Raw genomic sequence first — 14,315 nt, forward strand, 5'->3', positions numbered from 1 at the left:
TATGAAGTTTTTAAATTCGGAATGTTTTCCACTAAACTTAGGCAAATTAATTTTTGGCAGGTGTGACGAATGACGCTGATCGCCGCGATCGTTCCTATGTGCTCGCTGACTCTCAGGTACGTTTAATGCGGACATATACATAGCCCTCGTAGTAATACACACATTGACCACTCGACCATTGACCTTAAATCGTTGCTGGGATTCAACAAATCCACATCTGCCTGAATGTCCATTAACTTGTCGCAATAATTTTCGATCAGTTCTAACCTGCACTTAATTTATTTACACTGATTTCAGTAAAGCATTCGATTCTGTAAACCATTCCCTTCTAGCACAAAAACTTGACCTTTAAGGGTTTCCGCCTAATCTTTCGAGATGGATTTCTAGCTACCTTCGTTCTAGGTCTCAAAGAGTCCCCTTCAAAAACTCAATCTCTTCCCCTGTTAAGGTTACTTCTGGAGTACCACAGGGCAGCCATCTAGGCCCCCTACTATTCACACTCTTTATTAATGATATGCCTTCAGTATTAACAAACTCTCGAGTACTCATGTATGCGGATGATGTTAAACTTTGTGTCCAACATAAGGACATTTCATTTCACTTTCGCTTGCAATCCGATCTCAATAGCTTTCAGTCATGGTGTTGTGAAAATATGTTAGACCTAAATGCCTCGAAATGCAAAGTAATGACATTTCATCGCTCCAGCCCCTTTTTGGCTCCTTATAGCCTCTGCGGTGGTTCTCTTGAGAGAATTACCTAGACCCAAAGATAAACTTTTCTGAACACATTTCTACCATGGTAAATAAGGCCATGGGCGTGCTTGGGTTTTTAAAGAGGTGGTCAAAGGAATTTGACGACCCCTATATTATGAAGACTCTCCACATTTCGTTTGTTCGTCTGATTTTAGAGTACGGCTCTTGCGTATGGTGCCCCCAGTACAAAGTACACCAGGACCGTATAGAATCAGTTCAGAAAGACTTTTTACTTTTTGCTCAGCGTGGCCTTAACTGGGATGCAGGTGTGAGACTGCCATCCTACCCTCGTAGATTGCTTTTAATAAACCTTTCAACCTCAGTTAGTCGTAGAAAAATGCTTGGTGTGATTTTTATGCACAACCTGATCAAGGGTGACGTAGATAGCCCTGACTTGTTGAGCCTCATAAACTTTACGATTCCTATTAGATCTACTAGAAACTTCATTCCTTTGTTCCTTCCGCTTTGTAGATCGAATTATTCCTTGCACGAACCATCCAGGGTCCTTTGCTCGGACTTCAAGTCCCTCTACCACATAATAATATATAAAAAGCAAAATGTCTGACACAGTAAAAATTACGAGACAATGCTTCGTTCGGTCCGTTTTGGGCGTGCGATACGAAGTTATGAGAAAGCCAAATCTCTGATTCAATTAGATTGGACGAAGCGAATACCGAATCCCTGCGAATCGATTCGGTTGCCTGTTCATGCAGGGCTCTAGTACATATGTACATTAGGCTGGGCCAAAATTTGACCAAACAATTTTTTTTTGTTTTTCCAAGGGGACCCCCCCCCCCCCCCCCACAATTCTGTTCTTTGTTATTCAATAAAATGATACAATTTTTTTCAAAATTTGCTACCACGAAATGAAAATACACTTTTTTGGTTAATTATACATTAAAAAAAGTTTAATTCGTCGGTTTATTCAAATAATATTGAATCTTAGAAACTAGTTCATATTGATAATAAGGTATTTTTATTTTATACCCGTACTCAAAAAAGAGTTAAGGGGTATATTAGATTTGTGGTAAAAGTGGATGTGTGTAACGCAGAGAAGGAAACGTTTCCGACCCCATAAAGTATATATATTCTTGATCAACATCAATATGTATATTATATTGTATACCCAAGTATTTGCCAAGCTAATCGGATTGTAAAAAAATAAATAAGCTCAGCTAAACCCAAAACACTAAATCCGAGAAACAGTCCTGCAGTTCCGCCAATGGAAACTAGAAAAAGCATAAAGTTATATATGTATGTACATACATATATATATATTTATCAGTCTATTATTTGTACAATGCAAAAATGTGTGCTTACCTAAGAGATCGGTAAAGGAAAATATAACTTGTCGCTTTAGCCGATTCTGTGGCCAAGTTTTCATAGAAATAGCACTTCCTATACTTCCGAGTAGTTGTTTCGAGCCTATCATTGGCTAAAATTACGAACACATTTTTGTACACCAAAACGAACTAGCATCCTCCAGCGCATTGAAAGAATAAATAATTAGCTATATTAACTTACTAAAGCACTTTTTGTTGTAACTACTGCATCTAGGCAGTTCTGTTCACAGTGGCATGTCGCTGGCTTTTCATGGAAACCATTTTCTTCGTACAATTTAAGAAAAAAATCTGTGAAGTAAATAATACTGTATGAAACAACTTAATTCGTGGTATATTCATTCATTGTTATATCTATATATATATATATATATATCTATTATATACTATACTATATATATATACTATACTATACTATACTATACTATACTATACTATACCACTAACCATACAGTATATAGATGTGGCAGTTCATACAACGAAAGGGGCGCAGTTGAGTTTGCAGCGTATGTTCCCAGATCTTCGGCTCTGGGAATGGCCGCGTTCGGCTCATGACGTCACACGAGCCGACTGGCAGCAAGCATGCATGTGTTGTGTACGTGAAAAACTTTAAAATATATGATTGTACCCTGCAGTTCTGGCTGTCACGGCATGAAAGTGTCATAGGAAAAATTGTTCGGGCTCGCGTCGCAAGGCAGCGACGTCGACGTCAGCAGAAACGACCAGCTCAACGCCAGTCGAAGCTGACCGAGGGAGCGTATCCATAGTTTCCCCCCCATATTTAGTTTTCCTACCTCATTCGACCCAACCCACCCCCATTCGTCCCTCAAAGGGATGAGGGAAAACCGATTATTTGGTGCAATCTTTTGTTGCGGCGGCTGTGATTTTTTTGAGTTGAGCGTCTTTTACTGTTTATTCCTTTAAAAGTGGTTTTTCAGTGTTTTAAAGTCAGGTAAGTGGATTCAGTGATTACAGTGCGCGTTGTTAGTTAAATTAAATTGTACATGGGTTTCGCAAGAACAAATATGTTTAGTTCTAGATCATTCAAGCGGTGTGGTCCCGTAACCATGTGCGTCGCTGCGAGTGTTGTTTTGTGAGGAAACCCATGTAACTGCAAATACAGCATTTTTAATTAAAAAATATATATGTACAAATTGCTATTTATTTAAGTCAAAACATTTCTGAAGTCAAAATCAAAATATTAGTCCAGGAGTAATTGTTTAAAATGCCTCAAAGGTAAAATCAAATTCATATGTGCATTGTTATACAAATCTGAACATAACTCAGAAGTTAGTTCAGAAAATATTACCTCCGTGGCTAAATATTTTTATTTATATCATTTCAGGAGCATTGGTTATTAACTGTCGAGTCAGTTAAGGAAGGCCCTACAGTAATAAAAATAATTAAGTAATGAAAATCTAGAAAATTGTGTAAATAAATATATTTCTATTTGAATGAGTGTTTAAAGAATTTTTGGGTGGCTTTACTATGAATTATCCGTGAATTCCGTAATTTAATGGAGTCTCCAGGTGTTCTATAGGACTCAAAGGTCACGGTGATTTCATATGGGTTTTGATGAATCCGAGTGATTTCATATAGGACATTTCGGAGTTCCCAGTGATCCTCGTGGCAGTTCACCAGTGATCACTCGTGGCATGTCCGGTGTCACTCCTGGCTATACGAGCCACCGTGAACCTCGTGACTTCATTGGTCACGGTGCAGCGGCTGCCATACATCTCTGGGTCCCAGTGGTCACCAGTGGCGGGCCCATGGTGATCCCGAATGTCCGGTGAAAGTGCTGGAAGGGTATGCATAGAATAATTTTTAGCTGCCGAAACCGCGGTTTCATGAATACATGGCACACACTTATTTACGTAAACTGATATCTCGAACAAAGTCGCGACTTTGTGTGTGCACACATACTGTGCTTGTGTGTGGTCTCTACAATTTTTGGCCGCTTGAATTGGTTTTTCGTTTTGTTTTGTGGGCTGATGTGATGTACTGACCTGAGCTGACCTGCCGCAACATAAATGAGGAATGGGCAGAGGGGGTGGGGGTGGGAAACATATACAATATATAAAAATAAAGGATGGTATCTCTGCTCATATCTCCTAAACTAATATTATCTTGAAAATTAGATTCGCTAAATCTCTGGAAAATGTTCTACTAGATGTGTACATTTATTTTATTCAAAGCGTTCATAAAATATTTTTTAATTTTGCCACCTTTTTTCGCCTGAGTCCCCAATGCAAATACACACAGTACAAACAAATAACAACTTTAAATTTTAAAGTTTAAAGCCAAAATCGATCTATTCAGGGCCGGATCAACCCTCAACCGGGCCCTGGGCAACCACCAATCTGGGGCCCTCCATTTTTTCACGCCAGTTACTTCTTTTTTCATTTGAAATAAAAACTTATAAATTTAATGTTTGTTTAATTAATTTGTATGTTTAATTAATTTGTATGTTTTTCCGCGGGTGCATGCCTGATAATTGTGTAAAAACACAACTTATTTAATAAATTTTGTGCGTCGGTTAGTCGTTTGTTTGTGTTGTTACTTTTCGTAAGTACGCCCTCTCATTACATTTAGCCGCTCTTTGTCGTAGTTATTGCCGTCTATCACTCTCTCTATCACCTAACTCTCAATAACTGTTCTTTCGCTCTCGCTCTTGTAACATTTGTGCAGTAACGCTCTCACTTATAAGCTGTTGCTGTAACCACTCTCCTCTCTCATCTTTTACCGATTTCGCTTTAAGCATTGCTCTATGCATTTGCTCTGCACAGTGCTCTGCAGAGCAAGAAGCAGATCACCCATGACCAATATCCCCTGCTGGCTTTGCGAAAGCGTAGTGCACGCAAAATGTGTAGGGATCTCGGGCTGTGTAGGAGACGCCATTTCCCAAAACAACGGCCTACATTATAGTTGTAAGGAATGCCGTGCTGTGGAAAACGACATGCGTTCGTTCATGAGGCAGACGCGGAGTGATTCGGGATTCGGGATTCGGGAGCCGAATGCGTCACTTCGGAGAGTATGCAGTTAGAAATATCTGTAGAGTCCGTGTCCATCGAGTCCGCACCGAACCCCTTAACTATCCCCTCAGTTTCGCTCCCACCAGCTAATAGATGTCCAGGACCACCGGATACTGCCATCACAGGTACTAGGCCTGTGGTGCCAAAACCACTGGTGGGAGTCCCACCAAAGCGACAAGTTTTTGTCTCGCGGCTAGCCCCTGACCTCACATCCAATGATGTGACCGCTTTTATACAAAGCAAAATAAAAGCCGTCGGCTTAAAGGTGGAAAAATTTAACTTTTCTTACGCCAGGGAGATATCTTCCTTCAAGATAAGCGTCTCCCCAACTCAATTTGACACCATTTGTTCCGCCAAGTTTTGGCCGGAGCATTTGGTGGTTAAAGAGATTAAGGCTAAGAAAAAGAATAGGCCCCCCATTACTCTTCCTAGTATTCATACCAGTGCTCCATCTCCATCCTCATCTTCCACCTCTACTTCCACCCATCCAAAAAACTAACATCCTCTCTTGTAGTTACCTACCAGAATGCTAGAGGCTTGCGTAGTAAGCTCAGCACTCTTTTCCTTGAGAGTCTCGCATTCTCGTCCCACGCTATTGTGTTTACCGAGACCTGGTTAAATCCGGACATCCTTAGTTCCGAAGTTTTGGCAGGTCGGTACACAATTTTTCGAAATGACCGTTTGTCTCGACGTGGAGGTGGGGTCCTTATTGCAGTGGACTCAAACTTCACGTCGGAACATTTCATGGTCCAGGTTCAACAAGACCTGGAATTCCTGTGCGTAAAACTGATTCTCCCAGGCTTTTCCATTTTCATTACTTGCTCGTATATTCCACCTTCCTCGGATATCTTAATATACGAGCATAACCTATCCGCTTTAAAAACTGTTTCTTCCTCGCTATCAGATAAAGACCATTTGATAGTTCTTGGTGATTTCAATTTACCAGGTACTGTTTGGTCTTCGTTAAACGAGTCTAATAACCTTGTGCCCATGTCACGACATGAGTTTATCGACGGCTTGCTAGACCTATCCCTGTCTCAAGTCAACCATGTGAAAAATTCCTTGGGTCGATTGCTTGATCTGTGCTTTGTCTCGGATCCGACCATAGCGTTGTTAACCCGAGCCCTTCCGCTCACTTTTCCTGAAGACTCCTACCATCCTACATTTGAAGTGTCAGTCGATATTGGCCCTTCTGTATTGGATAGAATGGGTATGCTATCTGAACGTGTCTGCTGCTTTCGTAAAGCCGAGTTTACGAAGCTTAAAACCCTTATTAGGGATTTTGATTGGTCCGCTCTGTATTTGTGCACTGACGTTATGAAAGGCACAAACATTTTTTTCAATGTACTTGACACATTTTTTGATTCTTGTGTCCCACTTTCTTGTCCGGTTAGATCTGGAAAGCCTCCTTGGTTTACCAAAGAGTTATCCAGTCTAAAAAACTTAAGATCAAAACTTTAGAAAAATTTCGAGAAGTTGGTTCTCCCTCTTCCCTTTCTCACTATGTAATAGCTCCGTTCTTAACGCTCAATGCTATAAAAACTACCTATCTCGATGCAGGTTGCGATTTTGACAGGACCCTAAACAGTTTTGCATCTTCGTAAATAGTAAGCGTAGAACGTCCGCACATCCATCCTCGTTATCTTTTCTCAATATGTCAGCAAGCAATGATCAAGCAATTGCCGATCTTTTTGCCAAATTATTCCAAACAACCTATTTTCATGAAAGCTACTCTGGTCAGCCGTATCCATACAGTTTTCCACGGTCGAATGGCATTTTCAGCCCCTTGTTAAATGAAAGCTCACTGCTTCATGATCTTCGACTAGTTAAGCAAGTGTATTCACCAGTTCCTGACGGCTGTGTACTCAGGTACTGTGACGACGCTCTGTATTAACCCCTGCCTAAACTATTCACCCCATCCATTAAATCTTCATGCTTCCCCCCTTCTGTAAAGAATCTTTTATTATTCCACTCCATAAGAGAGGTAGAAAGTCTGATGCAAATAATTACAGAGGTATATCTAAGTTATCCGCTATTCCTACAATGTTTGAAAAATTTTAACTCCGCATTTGCAAAATCTCTGCAAATCACTTATATCTCCGTCCCAGCACTGATTTATAAGGCGACGATCAACAACCACAAATTTATTAGAGTTTACCTCTTCTATCATTAAAGGCTTCCAAGGTAACTTGCAGACGGATGTTATTTACACTGATTTCAGTAAAGCATTCGATTCTGTAAACCATTCCCTTCTAGCACAAAAACTTGACCTTTAAGGGTTTCCGCCTAATCTTTTGAGATGGATTTCTAGCTACCTTCGTTCTAGGTCTCAAAGAGTCCCCTTCAAAAACTCAATCTCTTCCCCTGTTAAGGTTACTTCTGGAGTACCACAGGGCAGCCATCTAGGCCCCCTACTATTCACACTCGTTATTAATGATATGCCTTCAGTATTAACAAACTCTCGAGTACTCATGTATGCGGATGATGTTAAACTTTGTGTCCAACATAAGGACATTTCATTTCACTCTCGCTTGCAATCCGATCTCAATAACTTTCAGTCATGGTGTTGTGAAAATATGTTAGACCTAAATGCCTCGAAATGCAAAGTAATGACATTTCATCGCTCCAGCCCCTTTTTGGCTCCTTATAGCCTCTGCGGTGGTTCTCAAGGTAATTCTCTCACTTGGTTGATGATCTTGGTGTTAAATTATACCCAAAGTTAAAGTTTTCTGAACACATTTCTGCCATGGGTGTGCTTGGGTTTATAAAGAGGTGGTCAAAGGAATTTGACGACCCCTATATAACGAAGACTCTCTACATCTCGCTTGTTCGTCCGATTTTATAGTACGGCTCTTGTGTATGGTGCCCCCAGTACAAAGTACACCAGGACCGTATAGAATCAGTCCAGAAAAACTTTTTACTTTTTGCTCTGCGTAACTGGGATGCAGGTGTGAGACTGCCATCTTATCCTCGTAGATTGCTTTTAATAAACCTTCCAACCTCAGTAAGTCGTAGAAAAATGCTTGGTGTGATTTTTATGCACAACCTGATCAAGGGTGACGTAGATAGCCCTGACTTGTTGAGCCTCATAAACTTTACGATTCCTATTAGATCTAGTAGAAACTTCATTCCTTTGTTCCTTCCGCTTTGTAGATCGAATTATTCCTTGCACGAACCATTTAGGGTTCATTGCTCGGACTTCAATTTTCTCTACCACATAATATCCACTACTAATTCCCTTCCTCTTCTTAAATCACTAATACTAACATACCTTTCCCGTAATTAGTTCTATTTCTTAGCTATAATTGCATGTTTAGCTCTTTGAGTTGTCTTTAACTCCAATTTTCCTCGAATTTTAGTCTAACACCTATCTTTCCTGCATGCGATCGGTTCGGTAACACGCGTCGCGCGTCATGCGGCAGCGGCCCTCGGTTGGGCGGGAGGAGGGCTGCGTTTCTGCCTGGGTTCCGCGCGTAACAGGCTTCGGCTTGGTGTCGCATGGGCCACTTGATGGTGCAGTCATTTCATATCAACGTCCAGACAACAAATTTTTCTGTTAGCCCTACGGGGGCCCTAGGCAACTGCTAGTCCGGACATGGACCAATTCCCGTCACGGCGCGGGCCGAGGCATTGACGAAGCCGAAAGCAGAGGCAAAGGCTAGCCTAAAAGAAAATGGAAGAAATATCAGGCGCCCGTCGCAACATCAGCTTTTCAAAACAAAACGAATTCTGTATGGTTAGTGGTTTAATGCAGAGAAGGAAACGTTTCCGACCCCATAAAGTATATTTATTCTTGATCAGCATCAATAGCCGAGTCGATATAGCCATGTCTGTCTGTCCGTCTGTGTGTCTGTCTCGATGAGCGCCTAGATCTCAGAGACTATAAGAGCTAGGGCAACCAAATTTGGTTTCCAGACTCATGTGATATCCCACAGCTACAAGTTTATTTCAAAATTTCGCCCCCTTCCGTCCACGCAAAGGAAGAACATCTGTGGCAGGCACAATTTTAAAGATACGATACGACTAAAAACTCAGTATCGTAGAAAATGACCATATCTACCGAATCTCAATCAGATCGGGTCATAATTATTGCCGGAATGAAGAAATTAATTTTCAGTTGCTTTTCCCCGCCTCTTCCTGCGAGAAATACGTTACTCATTCCCTTTCTCGCTCGCACACTCTGCCGCGTTCAGTGCGCGAGCAACCCCTAGCGGAGGTGATGTAGAATCTTCTAGACATATATAGACACATGTTACATGTAGATGTAGATAACAGATGTAGCAAAAAAATTTAAAATGTAAAATTATTTTTTTTAATTCTAAAATTCTAAAAAATTATAAGCTCAATAATATATATACTGACTGAGTACCGGTATAAGTAGAGTCGCGTCTCTAGAAGCGACTTACACGTTCCTTCTCGTTAAAATTAATTTTTGTAGCTTCAAAGTTTGTCTCAAAAACTCAGAACTTCAGAGATTCTAAGTTTACGTTATTGGTGCTCGCGTCTTCATGTCTTTTGATGACAGGTGAGCTTTATAGCGGAATGTCTTGTGTGACTGTTGCTGACAGCTGCTGGACTTCGCTGATTGACTGTTGTCTTATTGACTTATATTCTTTGCTGTTGTCGTTTATGGTCAGCTTGGTGACAAACTGTGGTGAGTGACTGGGGCTGATCCATTGGCCTTTCTTCTTCGGAGCTTGCGGTTTTTAAGCTCTCCGCGTTGTTTCTTAGTTCTAGGAAGTGTTTTTTTTTTAATTTATGCTTATTTGGTAACAATGGTGTATTATTTATATAAAAGGTGGGTCAGTAAGTTTGGTATTGGTTCTGTCGAGTGGTTGAGAAAATGGGTGGGGGATCGAGAGTTTTGTGCAACTTATTGCGAAATAACGCAAGGGGTAGGGTGTTTAGTCTTTTATTGATCGTCATCATTACGTCGCATTCACGATCTACCCTATTTATCTATCACTCACTTCTCTCGCATATTGAACAGACCCTGCGTCTTCAATCGACATCGCTTTGATTGATCAACCTGCACATCTCGCTAACTCTTTCGCTACACCTATACACCCCATTCGCCTACTTATAACATATAAATTGTACACACATAAACTATATCGAATCCGCTCGACTTCTTATTTAATCTAAATCAACAGCTAGTCAAAAAGCTCGCTAGCTCAACAGATAGTATGAACTAAGGAATGCGATCCATGGTCCATGGTTCGTTACAATAGCAATGTCAGTCTGTCCGTCCGCCTAGTTCTCAGAAACTATAAGAGCTGGAGCAACCAAATTTCGTTTCCAGACTGATGAGATTGTTCGGCTAAGCGCCGGCCCATGTTAGCACAAAGAGAGCAGAGCTAATCTCTTAGGCACAACATTGCCTACCTGACGCTGCGCTCTTGAGTCATTTGCCCCTGCCCGAAACTCGTCAGCCGACGAAGGCTGTGAGGGAGGCTCGTCTGCGCAGCAGATGCACTTCAAGATCAATCACCACCGTAATTAAACGTGTTGCTGTCTGGCACTGTGACCTGCCTGCCAAAACTTCTATACGTTCATAGCATAAATATATCGCTTTCTTGAACCGGCCCCGCGTCTTCAATCGACCCATCATAAACTCTCGCTAGCAAATTCACACCTTTCGCTATTTTTCAATACAAACCATATATATATAAGCTTAAGACCAGTAAACTTTGAAATAGTACCTGAACAATCATCGTCTTTCAATACCTCGCAAAACAACGCTACTGAAAAAGCTCAGTAGCTCAACAGAGATATCACACTGTCACAAGTGTATTTCAAAATTTTGCCACGCCATCTTCTCCAAGCACACAGAACGAATTGCCGAATCTGAATAAGATCGGATTATTATAGCCAAAAGGAAGAAATTAATTTTCAGCTGCAACACCACCCCAGTCCAGCGTTGCAGCGCTACTCATTCGCTTTCTCGCTCGCATACACCCTGCTGTGTGTAGTGTGCGTGCGCCCTCTGGCGGAGGAGATGTAGCATCTACATTGTAGATCAAGATTTAGCAAAACGAGAAGGAACGTGTGAGTCGCTTCTGGGGACGCGACTGTACTTATACCCGTACTCAGTCAGTATATACATTTTTGAGCAAATAATTTTTTAGAATTTTAGAATTAAAAAAAAAAAATTTTACATTTTATTGCTACATCTGTTATCTACATATATATATACAATGCATATTCTACATCTAACATGTAGATTGTACATGTACCATTTATATTCTACATCTCCTCCGCTAGGGGTTGTTCGGGCACTGAACGCAGCAGAGTGTGCGAGCGAGAAAGAGATTGAGTAGCGTGGGAGGCGGAGGAAGAAACAGAAAATTAATTTCTTCATTTTGGCTATTATTATGATCCGATCAGATTCAAATTCGGCAGTCTGGTAGATAACGGTATTCTCTACGATACTGCGTTTTTACTTTTATCGTATTTTTAAAATTGTGCCTGCCAAAGATTTTCGTCCTTTGTGGGGGCGGAAGTTTTGAAATACACTTGTAGCAGTGTGATATCACATGAGCCTGGAAACCAAATTTGGTTGCCCTAGCTCTTATAGTCTCTGAGATCTAGGCGCTCAAGAAGACTGACAGACAGACAGACAAACATGGCTATATCGACTAGGCTATTAATGTTGATCAAGAATATATATATACTTTATATACTTTATCGGAAATGGTATAAAAATGTGAGCTGATTATATATTTAAAAATTCGACAACGACGCTAACCTGAAACCAGAAACGTTCCAAATGCTATTCAACGGTATTTAACATTAAACTGTGATTTTCTGATGATTATTTTAGCTCAACCGACTATACATAAATATAACAGGGAGTGAGCAAGTCAGCCCACTGAAGGAGCATTGGCTAACAGCAGTCACAGCAGTCACAGTAGAGCAGCAGCGGTAACAGTAGATCAACAGCACTAGCAGCAGAACGAGAAACAACAGCAGATAAGCAGATAAGGAGCAAAGGCAGAGGAAGAACACAGCAGAGATGAAGATCAGAAGAAGGAGAGTAGTAAGATGATAACCGAAGCAGACGGACGTAGCGTTGAACAGCAGCAGCAGAAATCAGCCGACATCAAGAAGTTACAGAAGCCCAACTATTCTTACCATTACCTGTGCACCGCGAGTTAATATCAATAAACTATACCTAAATAACAACTTACATTTGGGGGCTCAACCGGTCGCGTATTGCTAGCGAAAAGTGAGGATTTGTATACCGTATGTCTCACAAGCCGTCAGAAGTAAAAGCGAGACAGAAGAAAAGTTTTGCGCCGCAAGTCTCAGAGGCTGCTAGCAGAAGAAGCGAGACAGCGAGTGAGTGAAAAGCTGAACCGTGAAAAAAAGGTTGTTTCAAGCGGGCAGCCCGAAAAAGTACTGCGCAGTATAACGCAAAATAAAAGTGCACCAACAGCCAAGAATATGCAGCAAGACGAAGGCCCAATTGGACCAGGAGCATGCGGGAACTATCGCCGAAACACAGACAATGAAGCGATGAGTGCAGCAGTCATAGAAGAAAACATACAGACGCTCCAACAGCTAGTACAACTTCTCTCGATGAAAGTGCTGATGAAATTGACAAGAAAAATAATGCAAGGCTGGTAGTGGAAAATTTTGCCAAAAATATTCCAGAATTCAGTGGAGAAAATATGTCGGTACAGCAGTGGTTCAACAACTTCGAACTAAACGCTGACGCATATGGACTTAACGACAAACAAAAATACGTCCAAGCCCGAGCAAAAATGACATGTACGGCCGCTCTTTTCCGCGAGTCCACAGCAGTGTATGAGTACGGCCAGTTACGTCAGGAATTTATACAGGAGTTTAAGAGTGATCGTTTATGCAGTGCCGAAATTCACAATCAGTTGTCGGTGCGAGTGAAAACTAGCAATCAAAGTTTTCACGAATATATACTGCAGATGAAACGCATTGTTTCGCATGTGACAATAGACACGGAGTCGGTAATTCGATACAAGTACACTTTGTATGGATGCACTTCATACAAGCAGCTGAAAGAGAAATACGAAATATACGAAAGAACGCTGTCGGCCGATGAGGGTTTGACGCTGAAGAAGAAAGACGCACAGCCGTTCGAAAAGAGGCCAAATCACAACAAGTATATGAGGAAACAGCACTGCAGGACCATCTACGCAGGGATTGCTGAGCTGCATTGAAGTGTTTCCGATGCTATCAGACTGGACACATGTCGAAAGACTGCCCGAGTGCTGCTGCCGTAAACGTGGCATACGAGGAAAAAAGACTGAAGTCTCTCAAAATCAACGATGTGCAAGTCAAGTGGCTCATAGACACCGGTGCAGATGTTTCCATTTTAAAAATGTCCGTGTTCGGGAAACTGAGTGGCGTAATTCTGCAACCAAGCTCGTCAACTTTGAGAGGACTTGGAAACAACATCACACGCTCCACTGGGCAGTTCATGGCAGAAGTGGAGTTCGACGGAATGTGTCTGGCACACAAGTTCCTTGTTGTGGCCGATAATGCCATCGGATGCGAATTGCTGCTGGGACACGACTTCATATCCAGATTCACAATGATGTCAACGCCGGGAGGATATCAGTTTTCTGCCCTGTCGGGGGAGGAAATTGTGGACACCAAACAGATAAGTATTTACAATGTGGTTGAAGCAAATACTGATATAGACGTCACCTCGCAGTACAGAGATGCCGTCCAATCGATGATTCAGAATTTTAACGAAAAGAAGCAGACTGCCGTGTGACCGATCATGCTGAAGATCGTGACGGATGAGAACATAGCACCGTTTTGACATGCGCCAAGTCGAGTGGCCATTAGCGAAGCCGATGTCGTTAAGCAGCAGGTCGATGAATGGGCCAACGCTGGGATAATACGACTCTCATCATCGAATTTCGCCAGTCGGACAGTAATCGTCAAGAAAAAAGATGGGAGCAACCGGGTCTGCGTAGACTATCGTCAGTTGAATAAGATGGTCTTGAAAGATTTTTCCCCGTTCCAATCGTTGAAGATGTGCTAGAGAAACTGGAAAATGCGAAATGTTCACCATCATGGACCTGGAAAATGGATTCTTTCACGTTCCTGTGGAAAAAGGCAGCAAGAAGTATACGGCGTTCATCACGAAGCAAGGCCTCTATGAGTTCAACCGCGCGCCTTTAAGTTTTTGCAATTCGCCAGCA

At 41.6% G+C, this 14,315-nt stretch overlaps 1 protein-coding gene across 1 annotated transcript in view; it reads right to left on the reverse strand.

The window, feature by feature from the left end:
- Positions 1-1,865: 1,865 nt before the first annotated feature.
- LOC111077401 overlaps positions 1,866-14,315 on the reverse strand; it is an 89,254-nt gene continuing 76,804 nt past the window's right edge. The window contains exons 9-11 of the mRNA XM_022371671.2: positions 2,277-2,383; positions 2,073-2,187; positions 1,866-1,981 (exon numbers count right to left, since the gene is read on the reverse strand). Coding sequence (XP_022227363.2) covers positions 1,866-1,981; positions 2,073-2,187; positions 2,277-2,383 — 338 coding nt within the window. The remainder of the gene's footprint in view (positions 1,982-2,072; positions 2,188-2,276; positions 2,384-14,315) is intronic.

This window comes from Drosophila obscura, unplaced genomic scaffold, assembly GCF_018151105.1.
Source record: "Drosophila obscura isolate BZ-5 IFL unplaced genomic scaffold, ASM1815110v1 contig_9, whole genome shotgun sequence".
Classification (NCBI taxonomy): Eukaryota; Metazoa; Arthropoda; class Insecta; order Diptera; family Drosophilidae; genus Drosophila; species Drosophila obscura.